This window comes from Eleginops maclovinus, chromosome 4, assembly GCF_036324505.1.
Source record: "Eleginops maclovinus isolate JMC-PN-2008 ecotype Puerto Natales chromosome 4, JC_Emac_rtc_rv5, whole genome shotgun sequence".
In the NCBI taxonomy this organism is placed as follows: domain Eukaryota; kingdom Metazoa; phylum Chordata; class Actinopteri; order Perciformes; family Eleginopidae; genus Eleginops; species Eleginops maclovinus.
This window is the reverse complement of record NC_086352.1, coordinates 19260089-19274636: the sequence shown is the minus strand read 5'-3', so window position 1 is coordinate 19274636 and position 14548 is coordinate 19260089. Positions and strand designations below refer to the sequence as shown.

The window sequence follows — 14548 nt, the reverse complement described above, 5'->3', positions numbered from 1 at the left end:
AGTACCTACAGGTGTCCGAAACAGTATGTAAGGGGGTGAAAAGTACAATATTTCCCTCTAAAATGTAGTAGAGTAGAAGTATGAAGTTGCACTGAATGGAAATAGTTGAGTTTAGTACAATGCCTCACTTGTTGAGTAATGTAATCATTATTACCAATCAAGTTGGATATTTGCGGGCTACAAGAAAACCATCTCTCCTGACAGAGACTGAACTGTGGATGAAACACACTTATTGACACACGCAAGGGCTGTTATGTCTCTGCTTCACCCCTGCCTGGTTCCTATCAACTCCACATATCGCCTGTGGCTTGTGCAGTTTATTAATAAACCCCATTTTATCAATTTCAACTGATGGGGTATATATTTATACCGGAAAAAACATTGTTGTGAGGACGGTGTGGCTCTTAACAGTTAAATATTGTTTTGCCTGACTACTTTTGTTTGTAGAGAAAACATTCTGACTATTTAAGCTTAACCAGGAAACATACAATCTACTTTATATCTAAAAAAACCACAATGTTTTATGAACTATAGATAGATAAATAGATAGGTACTTTATTGATCCCAATTTGGGACATTTTTACATTGCGGCAGTTCAATAAAAAAATAAAATGTATAAAATATACATAAAAAATAAACACAGATCTAAGCAGTTCAATAAAGTAGGATATTGTACCTTAGGTGTTGGAGGAATGGAATATTGATATTGTTAGATTAATAATGATGCTAGTATTTGTACTAAATAGCATTTCCCTATTGTAGCTGCTTTAGCTGGAGTTTATTTACATTTTAATTGATTTAGCTCAGGATTTAGTCAAATTGAGTAAGTAAAGACTACCAGAGCTCAAACTCAATGTTTATCCATTTAGCAACTTAAAAGAATACTCATACATACATTTTCTTAACTACATTTAAAGCTCATTAATGCCACACATTCTCAATATGAAGCACTGTGAAACTTTCACGGTTCAATTCCAGGGTTTTATATTCTTTGTTATCTTAGGTTCGGAAGCAAACAATGCAACAATGCCTCTCTTTAAATCATATCCAAACCAACAGGCCAGTTCTACCATAAATGATTTGTATACCTCTTGTAAAGTAGGTGTTTAAATAAGGTAATAATGATAGTAGTGTTGTTGTTAATTTTACTCCCCTCTATTTGGATATTCATTAAACCACGTAAACATCACCCTTCACTTACAGTGAAACATGAACTGCTTTGAGCCTGTTACTTTAAAGTTGCACACCTCAGCTAAAACTGTGTATTTAAGAGAGAAGGACTGAATCAATTCAATCAAATCCTGGCAAAACTCCTAATATAAAGGACTGCATGATGCACAGTTGTGACACTATGGTGGTGGGAAAAAAAATATGTCTACAGACAGATATCAACAACTAGCAAGGGTCTCAAAACTGCTTCTGTACAAGGTACTGCAATGGTGCAGGCCTACCATCAGTGATATTCTCGAGCTCACCATCTGAGCAAAACGCTGTTGTCCATGTTCAGGGTGAAATTATAATAAAAAAGCTGTAGTGAAAGGTAATTCTATGTCAGGCTACTGTGTTAAAAATGCAAATAATATGGCGTGCGTATGTTGAATCCTTCACACATCTGGTAGCTACATGTCCTAAAGGACTTGATTTTGGTACTGTTCTGGTTTTGTACTGTTTCAATATTTATATTTAAATAAAACGTATTTGGGTGTAGGATGATAAGTAAACAATAATGAAAATTCCCCTAAAACTAAGCCAGGTGCCAGCCTCCCCAAATGACAGCAATTTTAGTGATGCTGTGGTGTCATATTCAACTCATTGGATTCTGTGACTTGGTGTGTTAAATGTACGTGTACTACCTACATGTGATCATCAACTACTTTCTTGCGAGCTAGTGTAGCCTTTAGGCCCAAAAACTGGCAGATTAGTCCATGGGGTTTGATCATCTTAACTTTTTACCCACCATTTTATTGAAACAAATATGTTTCTCCTGGATGTGGAAAATGAATCAGTGTCCTTAGGTCAACAAATAAAGTTACTTCCTGAAATGCTGAGTGGGGCGGGATCCATGTCCTGAGTCTCCTCTCCTGTTTATGGTGTTTTCCCCTCCAGGTTCCTGACACGTGGCTGTTTTGGAGAGCGGTGGTGACTCCTGCATCTAGCGGATCTCTGCCCGGGGAGAGTCAGCCTTCATCTCGCTGGCCTGGATGGCAGGGACACACTGGAGCAGAGACTGCGGAGACCACAAGGTATTTAAAACATAAAATGACGCATTAACGTCGTTTTTTGATACCTGTTTCGGCCCGTACTGCTAGCACTAAACTCACTCAAACTCATGTTATAAGAGATATTGTTGTTTTGCAGTGATTGCGTCTGTCGCAGCTAATGCGTGCAGCAGGTCTCACTGTTTACAGGCTAACGCTAGCCTGCTAACTTTTATCCACGGAGCTAACTCAATATCTCGCTCTCAAAAGCTTTCAATGCAAAGATTAACTTCACACATTATGAGCAAGTTTGGCAGCGCGTTGTTTCCATGTATTGTTTATTTTATATTTTAGAAATGTAACGTGTTTACTGTCTGCTGATCGACTGGGTGCTGCTAACCCCACACACAGGAGCTTGATGAGCAGCAGTTGATTTAAAAAAAGTAAAACACATCTGTAGTTACTATTGCAACCTTTCTGCTTCATATAAATCATTGTTTGCTAATAGTTTGCCGCTTAAAGTTTTCCTTGTAACGATACCTGAGGCATGGTCAGGGTTTCCACAGGCAGCTGCAAAAAGGAAGCAGACACTGGAGTCTGGTATTTCTGGACTTTTCTTTTCTTGACACAACTTAACTTTTATCACAGCATGGGCAAGCATCTGGTCAGATTGACAACAATTTACATCTGGTTGAAAATGACTGAACTTTTGTTTGGCAACAGTGCAAGTAGGCTGATTCCAGCTTTTTGATTGCACTGATTTGAGTTTCGTCAGTCGTAGTAAACAAGCTATTTGAAGACCAACTTGGGCTCTAAGATGCTTTGACAGGATTGTCTTCTGACCTTAACTTACCAAACCACACACCAAATGTATCAATTACTGAACAAAATTGTGAGTGGCTGCCTTAATAAAATGCCTATTTACAATGTTCATTGATGTTTGAGAAATGCCTGTTTTTCTCAAAATGTCACCTCTGTGTTTGTCCTTTTGCAGCATTACTCATTGCAAGTGCTTTCTGGACCGTGGGACTGATGAAAGGTGGAAGCTGTAAGAAGCCCGGCTGGGCTGTAGCTGCTCTGTTTATCCCAGTTACCCTGTTGGTGCTGACCTCCAGGGGGGCCTTAAGCAGCCACAAGATGACACAAACAGCTATGTCTCAGGCCACAGCCTCAGCTGCAGGACCGGGCCCGGGCCTGACAGATAGTCTCCCAGGCTTCCGTGAAATATCAAACTTCTTATCCAGCGAACAGGCTCATGTCTGGCTCTTGTCCCTGGTGGGCTCTGTTGCTGTAGGCCTCACTGGGATTTTTCCCCTTCTGGTGATTCCCATTGAAGCTGGAGCGGCCCTTAAATCAGAAGGTAAGAGATGGCAGCAGGACCCCAAACATAAAATAATATCAATATTTTAATCGATTCAATAATGATAATGATATACTAGGTTTAGTATTTTAATATGCATGTTAAATGAACACTGATGAAGCCATGCATCTGTTAAACACCTCTCAAAATAACAAAACACTGCAGTGGTGAAAGCAGAAGAGTTCAAGGTTCAAATGTCTGCATTAAAAGAAAGAAATGTTTGCATCTCATTAACACATCAACTATATACGTCAAATTCCAGCTCTTTAGTGGCTCGATTGTAAATATCTGCCCTCTACACCCTTAAACAAGGGGATATAAGCTCAGTGGCATCAACAAGTAGTTTTTCTGGGTCTTTGTCAGCCACTCTTGAACCAGCTGCACTTTCTTGATGGTTTAAAATTGTAGATGGTGTACATTTCTAAAGATCCTATGAATGAGTCACTTGAAGTACTTGGAAAAGAGTCCTTCTTGAAAACATCTTGAGGGATGACCTGAATGCATATATAGAGACTTAAGACTAAAACAGATGGTTAGGTACATTTACAATAATTGTTTCGCCTAACATTTTAAAATCAGTAGCTGTGTATAAAATACACAGTAAAAAGGCAGGTTGCTGTCTGAAAAAAGTCATTGGGATCATACTTTTTCGGTTGGGGAAGCAAATGTGTCCATAACATGTTGAAGATGTTAAGATATCATGAATAATTTCACCTGCTAGTTGCACTAGGTTAGAAGTCTAGTCAGTCAACCAACAAAGATTGTTTGTTTCTTCCTTTGACAGCAATGAAAATTTGAACATTTCAATAAACAGGCTTATGTTACTTTAGGTCAGCCTGTGGCCTCTTAAGTGGCCCCACCCACAAGAACGTGGCATTCAAGATTTATTTTTGGCTGGTGGGTTTGAAGTGCAGTCCTGACCGGAGGTTAGCCATTACAGAGGAAACTCCTTAAGCATAAAAAAAGCCTGTTTAAAAAAAAAGAAGATGAATTGTAGAAAAGCTGCCTTCTAAATGTAGGTGAAAGAAACTGTAAAGCTATAAATAAAGTTGTTTTTTAAAATTAAAAGCAACATGTATTCTAATTGCTACCTTTTATCTAATGTGTTATCTCAGCTGGTGGTCAGAAGCTGAAGCAGCTGTTAAGCTTTGCGATTGGTGGTCTCCTTGGTGATGTATTCCTTCACCTCCTTCCTGAGGCGTGGGCGCTCTCTGGCTCTTCAGGTGGGTCTCCTTTCCGCAAATACCATCACCAGCTTTTTATTATTTATTTGACTGCTCTTAAGCCAGGATACCTGTCAAACTGTTAAACTGTCTTCACTAGTAGGAATGTAACCCTTCTTTTCAGACCTCTGCTTTTTGTGTATTTGCTGGAGGGGGTTAATTAGAAGAATTGGCACAGAGGCATTTTGTCTTCAGGTTGTCCCTTTGTCTCATAGTCATTTTACAGGGATGCCTGGAGGCAATTACTTCCAATTTGGGGTAAACATCAAATTAAACTACCTGATGAACTTTTGGTGTCTGTGATCTCACAAAACATGTTTTTGGCAATCCCCTCATGAGTTCATAGTTATGACATTTCACACATTTAACTGCAGTAATCCAGAGATCTCCAACTTGTAGAACGGCTGCCTTTTGGGCAGGAAAGGGCTCTATTTTGACACATGTTTAGATCCCAATGTAAGAATCGTTACACCTCTAATTATAAGTAATCTGCTTTAAACCTACTTAAACGCAATAAGGTTTGGTATTGCATTAATTTAAGTTAAACTTTAAGTTGCTACTTTAGGGTTCAGACTTCATGCACTTTCTCACTGAGTCTCATGTTCAATCTCTCTGCTTCCATCCTAGCTGGTAAACACAACCACTACATGACCCAGGGCATGTGGGTAATCGCTGGCCTTTTGGCTTTCCTCATCCTGGAGAAGATGTTCCCAGACCAAGACAGCAAGGAGGAGGAGGAGCCCACTTCAAATTCAGACCTGAACTCTAACAATGCTGTAAGTGTTTTAAGCTGAAATGATTTAAGAAGAATATGCTCATTGCTTCCACAGGAGCCTCACTGCACATATACGTGTTGATACAAGCCTTCACTTATCTGTTCATAGGTATGCTTGCCCTGTTGGTGCTTGATCTGCTTGTTTTTATACAGTGTTTAGATAATTGTAGCATCAGATGACCTACTGTGCACCCGGTCTATCAGTAATGTCCTCTAGAAGTGGAGAGATTATAGGAATATTTCAACATCTCGTTCCAAGAGTTAGAAGAGCAAAAATCAATACAGCTCTGGCGTTGTCGTCACTGTGAGGATACCTTGCAGCCACTGGAAACTCGGATCACACATTTTATTTATTTATTTAACAGATGAGAATATATCATTTTGAGGCAGTGCAGGGCTTTGACTAAGGGAGCTGTTTCCAGTTTTTCTGCTAAACTACGCTAACCAGACAGCCATGAGATGCGTATCAATCATCTCATCCAACTCTCTGCAAGAAAGCAATCAAGCATATTTGCCTAAATGTCAACCTATTCTTTCATCCTCTTCTAGAATGAATTATGATGAAATGTTGATTCATCAATGAGCAAATTATAACATATCATGTATATTTACTCTACTGGGTTGAAACAGCTGTTCAAATAGGCTATTTAACGAGTTTATTGCTTGGTTATGATATTAAACATTTGACTCTTTATTGATGCCTGGCTTCTTTGGAGACAATGAATGGCTGGTTGCAGTGTGTTTGTGCAGGCTGTCTCTTCCACCTCCTGTATTTGTATTGCCAGTGAGGGAGAAGATTTGCATCCACGGCTCAGCTCTTCCACTGGTGTCTATTTATAGTGTCAGGGTGAAGGAGCTTTTTAGCCATTTTACTGTCCACAGGAGAGCACTCAGCTTACAGACAGGCAACAATAAAGTGTGGCAGTGATAAGAGACAGGTTAAAAATATTTCTTCCTCTTAAAATACGTGGTTAGGAAAATCTCACCAAAGACTGTTTCTGATGGATGTGTGGAGAGCTACAATGCTAAGTATGAAATGTGAAGAAAGAGTTTTAATCACCTTTTGTATTTCTAGGTCATTTAAATTGGGTGTATTGAAGAGGTAATTTAGCTCCAATCTCAGCCTGGAAAATATAAACGCTTTATTACCTCCTAATTCTTCAATCATAGACATGGAGCAAAAATGTCCCTGCCGTGACCAGAAGACAGCAGGGTATTTCCCTCCCATTTAATTTGCCTATCAGTCTAAATGGCAACATAAGTAGTTTCTGAATAAGGGAACAAGAAAGTTGTCTGTTCTCAGGAAACAGCGACTTTAGCCTGAAATTAATCTCTTTCCTTTTTTGTCTATCTGTCTATCCGTCTATCCGTCTATTTATACATCCATACATCTATACATCTATCTATACATGTTGAGCTGTGGTTTAAGGTCATCGGATTCCTGCTCATGTTGGAAGTTATAAAAATAATCAGGACTTTTTTTCAACAGCTGTTGTACCAGCAGGAGGTAAAATCCTTTCTCACACAGTGGGAGCAACAATAAAATGTATGTGTATTGCACTGTTAAATCTAGGCTAGCATTGACTGTCTGTTTTTAGTAAGACTGGTGCTAGTGGCAAAGGTGGTTTCTTTATGGACATGAACCTTTTGAAGAAAATGACATATTACTGATGGTGATCACTGATGGATAATGCTAGCATAAGGAATATTTATTTAAAAAACTATATAGAAAAAAAAGGTTGGGATTATAGTGAAGGTTGGGACTACATGTTCATTTTTGCTTTGTTTTTCCTCCTCTTTTCTCCACAGCTGCTTTCTGATGCAGCTCCCAGTGGAAAGGCAGTGGCATCACTCAGAAATGGGCACCATGCTGATTCATGGAAATCTTCTAAGCAGCAAAGTCTTCAGGAAAGATCGGATAAAATCAAGGTACTTCCGACCACTAAAGCATCTCCCGCTTAACACATTTAAAAAAAAAAAGTAGTAATAAAAAAAGATAGACACAACTAAGGCTAAATACTAGAGGAGGGTTGCTTTTTGCGGTTTTAATAATCCAATCCGATTCCTCTAGTTTATTTCAGAACAAGCAAATTGGACGGCTTAATGAAACCAACAAGATAAACTCATTGGCTTCTTAAATGCTGTTTAACTTTAAAATGCCTCTATTAATGAAGGTCTTTACCCTTATACTGGGAACCCTGAATATTTTTGAAAATAAGGTGTTATACATTTATATACAGTATATAGATGTATAACACCTTATACATCTATATATATATTTTTTTTAGGACAACCTTACCTTTCTCACCACACATATCATCAAACTTATGCCTGCAAATAAACCATGGAATCCTTCACACTGTATTTGACTTGCGAATGAAGACATGCCATAATGAAATAACATGAAAATAAACACTACATTTAAATTCACTCGCAGAGTAAATCTCAGTGTGGTTTAGTACCAATATGAAATAAATGATCAAAATGTCCAATCAGAAAGAGAAAACGTTCTCCAAAAACTCCTCAAAATGAAACATGATAGAGAAGTGACCTGCATTAGCCCATTCATTTCTTGGGTTTATCCTAGCACAGACTTCACTTCACAGTTTAACATGTTAATACTTTATCAATCATTTAGCCAAGGAAATTGTGGCACATTTTTGTTTAAATGGGTCGGTCTACTAAGCTGGGAGTAACTTAATCTGAAACCAACAACATACAGGATCTCAAATATTATGTGTTGAAGTAGACTTGATTGAAATTAACCACACTTGTATCTTATTAGAAGCATCTGTGACAGATTTAAAAAAAAAAAAAGACTTTCCAGTAGACAATACTTCTTGTACATTTCACCTTTTATGAGTGTCATTTATTTTGTGTCTAACAGACCAGTGGATACCTAAACCTTCTGGCCAACTGCATTGACAACTTTACTCACGGACTGGCTGTGGCAGGAAGTTTTATGGTTAGCAAAAAGGTAAGAGGCTGTGATAATTTTAACAAATAAAAGGGACCTTTCAATGTCTATATTTTTCAATCAAATGTGTTTTACACACATACACACACACACACACGCACACACACACACACACAGAAGTTACTTGCTTTGTGTTGCTCAGATGCCTTGTCTTGGGTAGGGATACAGTTTAGCTTTAGTCAGTAAATATTACAATAAAGATTTGATAATCTCAGGTTACAGCATATCTGACTTGAGGTTACTAGACATGTTGTCAGCCCTTGAATCTAAAAATGTCATAGTACATTTCATAGTGAAATATCTTTTAACTAAAAACAAAACCAGCAGGAAATTAAAACACAGTTATAGCTCTGAGGCTTCAGTCACCAGCAGTGTGTTAGCAGGGTTTTGTGCTCATATTGTGTACATTTCTAGTCACACCGTTTTAACAAATGACTCGTATGTGAGAATGTGATTACATTCACATTAAGTCCTCAGCATGCATATTTATTGAGCTCCTTGTCTCATAAAGTATAATTGCAGTTGAAATAGCTCCCCAGGGTCGCAGACCAAATGAGCTCATTATCTTGAACTGACAATCATTTCTGATAAATAACTTGCATAAACTGACACACGGCTGTCTGTCATGTCATCATGTAGGATGATTAAAATGATTGTACAAATAAGTGCTTGTTATTGTCAATATGGAATGACCCCTTTAATTATTACTCATTCCTGGCCAATAGCATAGAAAACTACAAACATTACTCAGTTTGTAATGATAGAAAGAGCAATGTGATAATTTTTGGATTAGTCAGATGAAAATAATTGGTTTTAGTACTGAAAGCCTGCCTCCAAAGAAACTGAATTAGAGACCAGTTGTTAAATGTCCATTCTGAGTAAATATTAGGCTATACGTACTTTGTGTTGTTTGCACTTCAAAGATTAAGCGTTATGCAACAGTACTGCAAAATAGTCAGGGAAGAGCGCAATAATACTGAATAAAAAAGAGAAAAGGAAATGTATCTGGGTAGTTTGGCAGGGTGTGCAGCAGACCTGTTGTATCAGCAGAGCTACAGCCCTGAAAGTGGACATTCACTACAGCATAACCAGCGTTTTCATTTCAAAACTTTTCTTTGTTTAATTGTCTTACTGGCTTGATTAAAAAATATGCACTTTAAACTGCAGTAACATGCATTTGGCTGGCTTCAGTAGGTTACTGTATATTTGTATCTTTTGTAAGGAGTCCAGCTGGAGAAACATAAGGCTAGCAGCATGAACCACATATCGCCGTGCCAGAGAGGAAGTTAACGAGGTGTCTCAAACATACACATACAAGACATCTCACCGGTGCTTTCTGTTTACTCTCAAGCACATTTATCACACTGTGCCTTTGCCACAATGAAATGCTGTAATAAAAATAATCTGCATCAATGCAGTGTTACTTAAACCTGAATATATTTACAGTTTTTCATACTTGATGGCTGTTGAACATTTAAAAAATATTTAGTTTTATTAGAAATTAACACAGGACATTGCGAAGTTCCACACTTTGATCATTGCGTGTTAAACTTAAAGGGAAATGTTCACAACTTCTACCAAAGCTTTATTTTATTTTTAAAATGCTATTATTATTGGCTTACCAACAAACCACATTACATCGTTGAGCTATGTTCACATTTTGAATTACTTGAGTTACTTGCTTCCTGAAAAAAGCAAATTGTATAACTATGGTCTATCCGGATATATTTAGCTTGTAGTTTAAACTCAATGTTATTTTAACCAATTTTGAATATTAAAAGTTTCATACATTTATAATTTCCTAGAATGAAACATTTTACCATAATGTCCTTAAATTAATGACGTTACATTATGACTTTTTTTTCTCTTCTCTTTCTGTCTAACTCTAACCAGTTTGAGCTTCATTCTTAAAACGTTTTTTTTTTTTTACAAAACATGCAGATATCCTTTAGCCTTTTACCTAGACGTGTGATGTGTGTGTGTGTGTGTGTGTGTGTGTGTGTGTGTGTGTGTGTGTATAAGTAGGCTTTTCACACAACTGGTATGTCTTATCGTCTTCTTCATATGGAATGATGAAAGACTTTAAGCTGTCACAGCTTTACAGCTCTTTAAGCAGCTCTTCTATATTTCCCTTCTTTGCACTAGGCACCACACGCTGAACACATGGAGCTTAGCACTCTACTCAACGGGTGCTTTTAAGAATACAGTTCCCTATTAATATCGAGCACATTTCCTTACCAAGTAAGATAAAGCAGTGTTAATGAGTCTTTTCTTGCAGGTTGGGTTCCTTACTACCTTTGCCATCCTGCTCCATGAAATCCCCCATGAGGTGAGATTACAGAATCTTTGGCTCCATTGTGCAACTTGAGGCTTTTATGTTTGAAAAGCAGAAAACACTTGAAAAAAAGACTGCTACAGTGGTTTTAAACACACTGAATGTTAAGCCATTAGTCTGCTGTGGGACATGTCCTTGTGTGCAGGTGGGGGACTTTGCCATTCTGCTAAGGGCCGGGTTCGACCGCTGGAGTGCAGCCTGCATGCAGCTGTCCACAGCGCTGGTTGGTGTCTTGGGAGCTTGCTTCGCTCTGTGCGCTCAGTCACCAAAAGGCACAGGTAAGATTCTAAGTATTCAAGCAATGAAATACTTTGTTGACACCTGGATACTGTTTTATAGAAGTCTTTCCTTCCCTTTTCTAGAAAATGCCACTGCCTGGATACTGCCTTTCACCTCGGGAGGGTTCCTCTACATAGCTATGGTGAATGTGGTGCCTGATCTGCTGCAGGAGTCCAGTTTAAGGTATGGGTTATGTGCCTCTTCAACAGGGTAACTTTTTATGTTGTGTTAGGAGATTTGAGACATTACAGTAGTGAAGATACGAGTGCTAAATCCCGGAAAAGGGTTACCATTATGGCACCTTGGTTTAATGGTCTGAAAGTAAATGGGTTTTCTGAATGAGTCTTTGGTTAGATGTGTGAAATCTGTATAATAGCTCTGTGTTTATCAGAAGTTTTGGTCATAAAATAAAATATTATATGTCAGTACATACTCTTGAAATACTAATACTTCTGTGTCTTAAGTCGTTTAGTAGCTCATAGGTGGCTAAATGAGACATAAAAACGTATAAGTGTTATGTCGAGATTATTTTGCTGAACAAAATAAGTATCATTAATGTTTGTTTAGTAAGGATCTATTTTCCGAATATCCAAAATCCTTTGAAAATCTTTTTAAAAAGTGCTATACAAATAGGTCAGCCTTCAGAAAAATGTAATCTATTTACAAACAACACATTGTATATCTTGTTTGGGGTGTTGAAACGGGTATATTTATGTTATGTCCTTGAATCTGTCTGAATCTTTGCCCTCTGTTTGCTTTACCAGGCAGTCCCTACTGCAGGTCCTGCTCATCTTCTGCGGCGTGGCTGTCATGGCTGTGCTCTCTGCCATTGTTGACTGAACACGGAGGAAATCCCCCTCTTGCCTTAACCAAATACTAAAACTCTCAACCAACCCCTTATATCTGGTACCTCTCTTTCCTGGAAACTTTACATCATGTTACACTACAAATAAAAAAAATCTGACAGAAGAACGGCACTTTATGGACGACGACTGAAGGGAAGCTTTTTTGATCTGCTAATTTAATTTGGACACTAGTCAAATGTGCCAATCTTAAACATCCAGGAAGTGAAGAGGGTTTGTATGAATCTTTTCTACCAAATTGTCTTATATTGGTGATCAGACAATCATGTTGTTTTGCACATGCATTTACACAGGTACAGCTGATGTACCAGTATAACAGAACAGGTATTATTAGACAGCTACAAAGACAACCTCCTTTTAAAAATGTATTCAAACCTAAATTGTTTAAACTTGTATGTATTGTTACTCTTACTTTTAATGTAGCTGCTGCATATTTATTGAAAACAAGACAAGGCAAAAATATAGTTTATTCAATTGTGCACCCCCACATTACATATTTTTGTGATAAGAAATGGCCTGTTACAATTGTGTCAGTTCTACGCCAAACTTTTGTCTGTTTTGTATTTTTCCTCACACAGAGTGATCTGCACATTTCTGATCTTTGACTGAATAAATAATTGTGATAAAGTTAAAATAAATGAAATAAAAATATATACTTAAACTTGTTGCCTCACATCTTGTGAAATCAGGGACAGATAACCATACAGAATTATTATCATTATTTAAAGCACTGAATTTTTGACACAGCTCTTGGTGAAAGTTTCAACACTTAAGGAAGTAAACTACATTTTCAGACCTTTTTATGAAACACAAACCATTATTAATAATAATAATAATAATAACCACACGAGCAGGTGATTATTATGAGGATGAAATGGGGTGTTATAATGATCTCAGTGGGTGTATGACATCCTGTTATTGATTATTATTGAGCTGTGTGGAGATACTGAGTTAGCCCAGTGTGTTGTGACCTTGCTGCACAAAAACGTGTCCACCAGGACAGATATTTTTACTGCAAAGGTCCTATGCCTAAAATGTCATATGGGAGTGGAGGGAGGGGGGCAATGATTGTGCACTCACTCTCGTCCAATATCCACACAGTCTGTTTGGCAAGCTTCTGTTGCCATAACGACTCCGCGGCGGGTTGCCTTCCTTAGTCATCAGCCTGCGAGATGCCTATTGTCTGTGGGAACCTTCTTCGCTCGCAGCACAGAAGGACAACAAACAGCCACTGTGTACACGGCAGTGCAAACACTTGAGTGGCACATTTTTCATTGATACTCTGCTGTGTTCTCATATCTTCATAGTCCAAGTGGCAAATTCCTGGAGTCAGAATATGAATATCTGGTTGGTCTTGTGGGCAAATATTACAGTTTGCTCAGTTGTTTTAAGGTTCTGCTCACAAATGTCCTAAAATGTTTTATCAGTGTTTTTGATTTAATGCTTGTAGTCAACACGTCAAACACCCAAACTCTGAAATTCTCCAACACAACAGGGAAGTTATGACTAACAACTTAAAGTTAAAAGAACTTGAAAGCAATTGTACGCTGTAATGTAATCCTGTTCTATCAGGAATCACTTCCAATAATCTAGATGACAGATGCTTTATCAACTGAGACTTATTTTAGTGTGAGCCATTTATAAATATGCAACTCAAGGTACCTTTGTATGCAGAGTTAGTTTTTTTTTTTGTGGTTTTTTTGGTCATTTTAGGAATTGATTTAATAATAATAAAAATAAATACATAATTGTAGTTAAGAGCAGTAGCCTATTGCCAAAGTGTGCTGTACAGGGTTTACAATGTTAGTGCACTTTACCTTAAATGTAGGCGTAATAGAAAAAAAAGCAATTGTCTTTGGCAAACTCTTAAGTGTTGAGAAACTTGCAACAGATCTTATTCCACCACTGTTGTATTCAATATATGTATTGCTAGTTTGATGCCCTTTCTTTACATTTCTTCTTTAAACTTGAGTTTAATTTGCTGTTCCTAATATCAGTTTTTTCGCCGATGTACAAAAGGTTTCATTGCAATAGTGCACTGCTCTCATTGGATCCCAATACATGAATTAGTAAGTTGTAGTGGTGAGAACCATTAGAGGTTATTATGCTGATGTAGGTTAATATGATGACCTGAAATGTATAGGATTGCACGACTTATGTATTCATTTTCTAATATAATGTTTAATGTAAAAAATAATGTGTATGAAGGTTTTCTAAACTAGTTCTTATCTTCCACCACTACATTTAAAAATCACGTAGTACAGTTTCCCATAATATCAGAACTCAGATTTCTTATAGAAAGCCTTTTGTTTTGCTGCTGTTCATATTTTTGGGGTAGGAATACAAATATTATTTGAAAGATAATCTCCATATTAAATCCCCCCGCACCTGCATCTGTTTACATGTTTACCAAATCCGAAAGGTGTCCATTGAAGCTTCACAAATGACCACTCCCCCACAGCAGAGCAGCTGTCCTCCCCATCCCGCAGCAACCTGCAGGAGAGAGCGCGCTACTACATCCCTGCCCTGCCTCCTCCT

General features: G+C 37.8%; 1 protein-coding gene across 1 annotated transcript; it reads left to right on the top strand.

Annotated features, from left to right (window-relative positions):
* The first annotated feature begins 2049 nt into the window (after nucleotides 1-2049).
* Nucleotides 2050-12671, top strand: slc39a13 (solute carrier family 39 member 13). The gene is made up of 10 exons (XM_063882649.1): nucleotides 2050-2243; nucleotides 3193-3558; nucleotides 4674-4781; nucleotides 5409-5557; nucleotides 7366-7485; nucleotides 8444-8533; nucleotides 10812-10862; nucleotides 11014-11146; nucleotides 11231-11330; nucleotides 11912-12671. The coding sequence occupies exons 2-10, from the start codon at nucleotides 3231-3233 to the stop codon at nucleotides 11985-11987; spliced, it is 1155 nt and encodes a 384-aa protein (XP_063738719.1). The 5' UTR covers nucleotides 2050-2243; nucleotides 3193-3230; the 3' UTR covers nucleotides 11988-12671.
* The last annotated feature ends 1877 nt before the right edge of the window (nucleotides 12672-14548 follow it).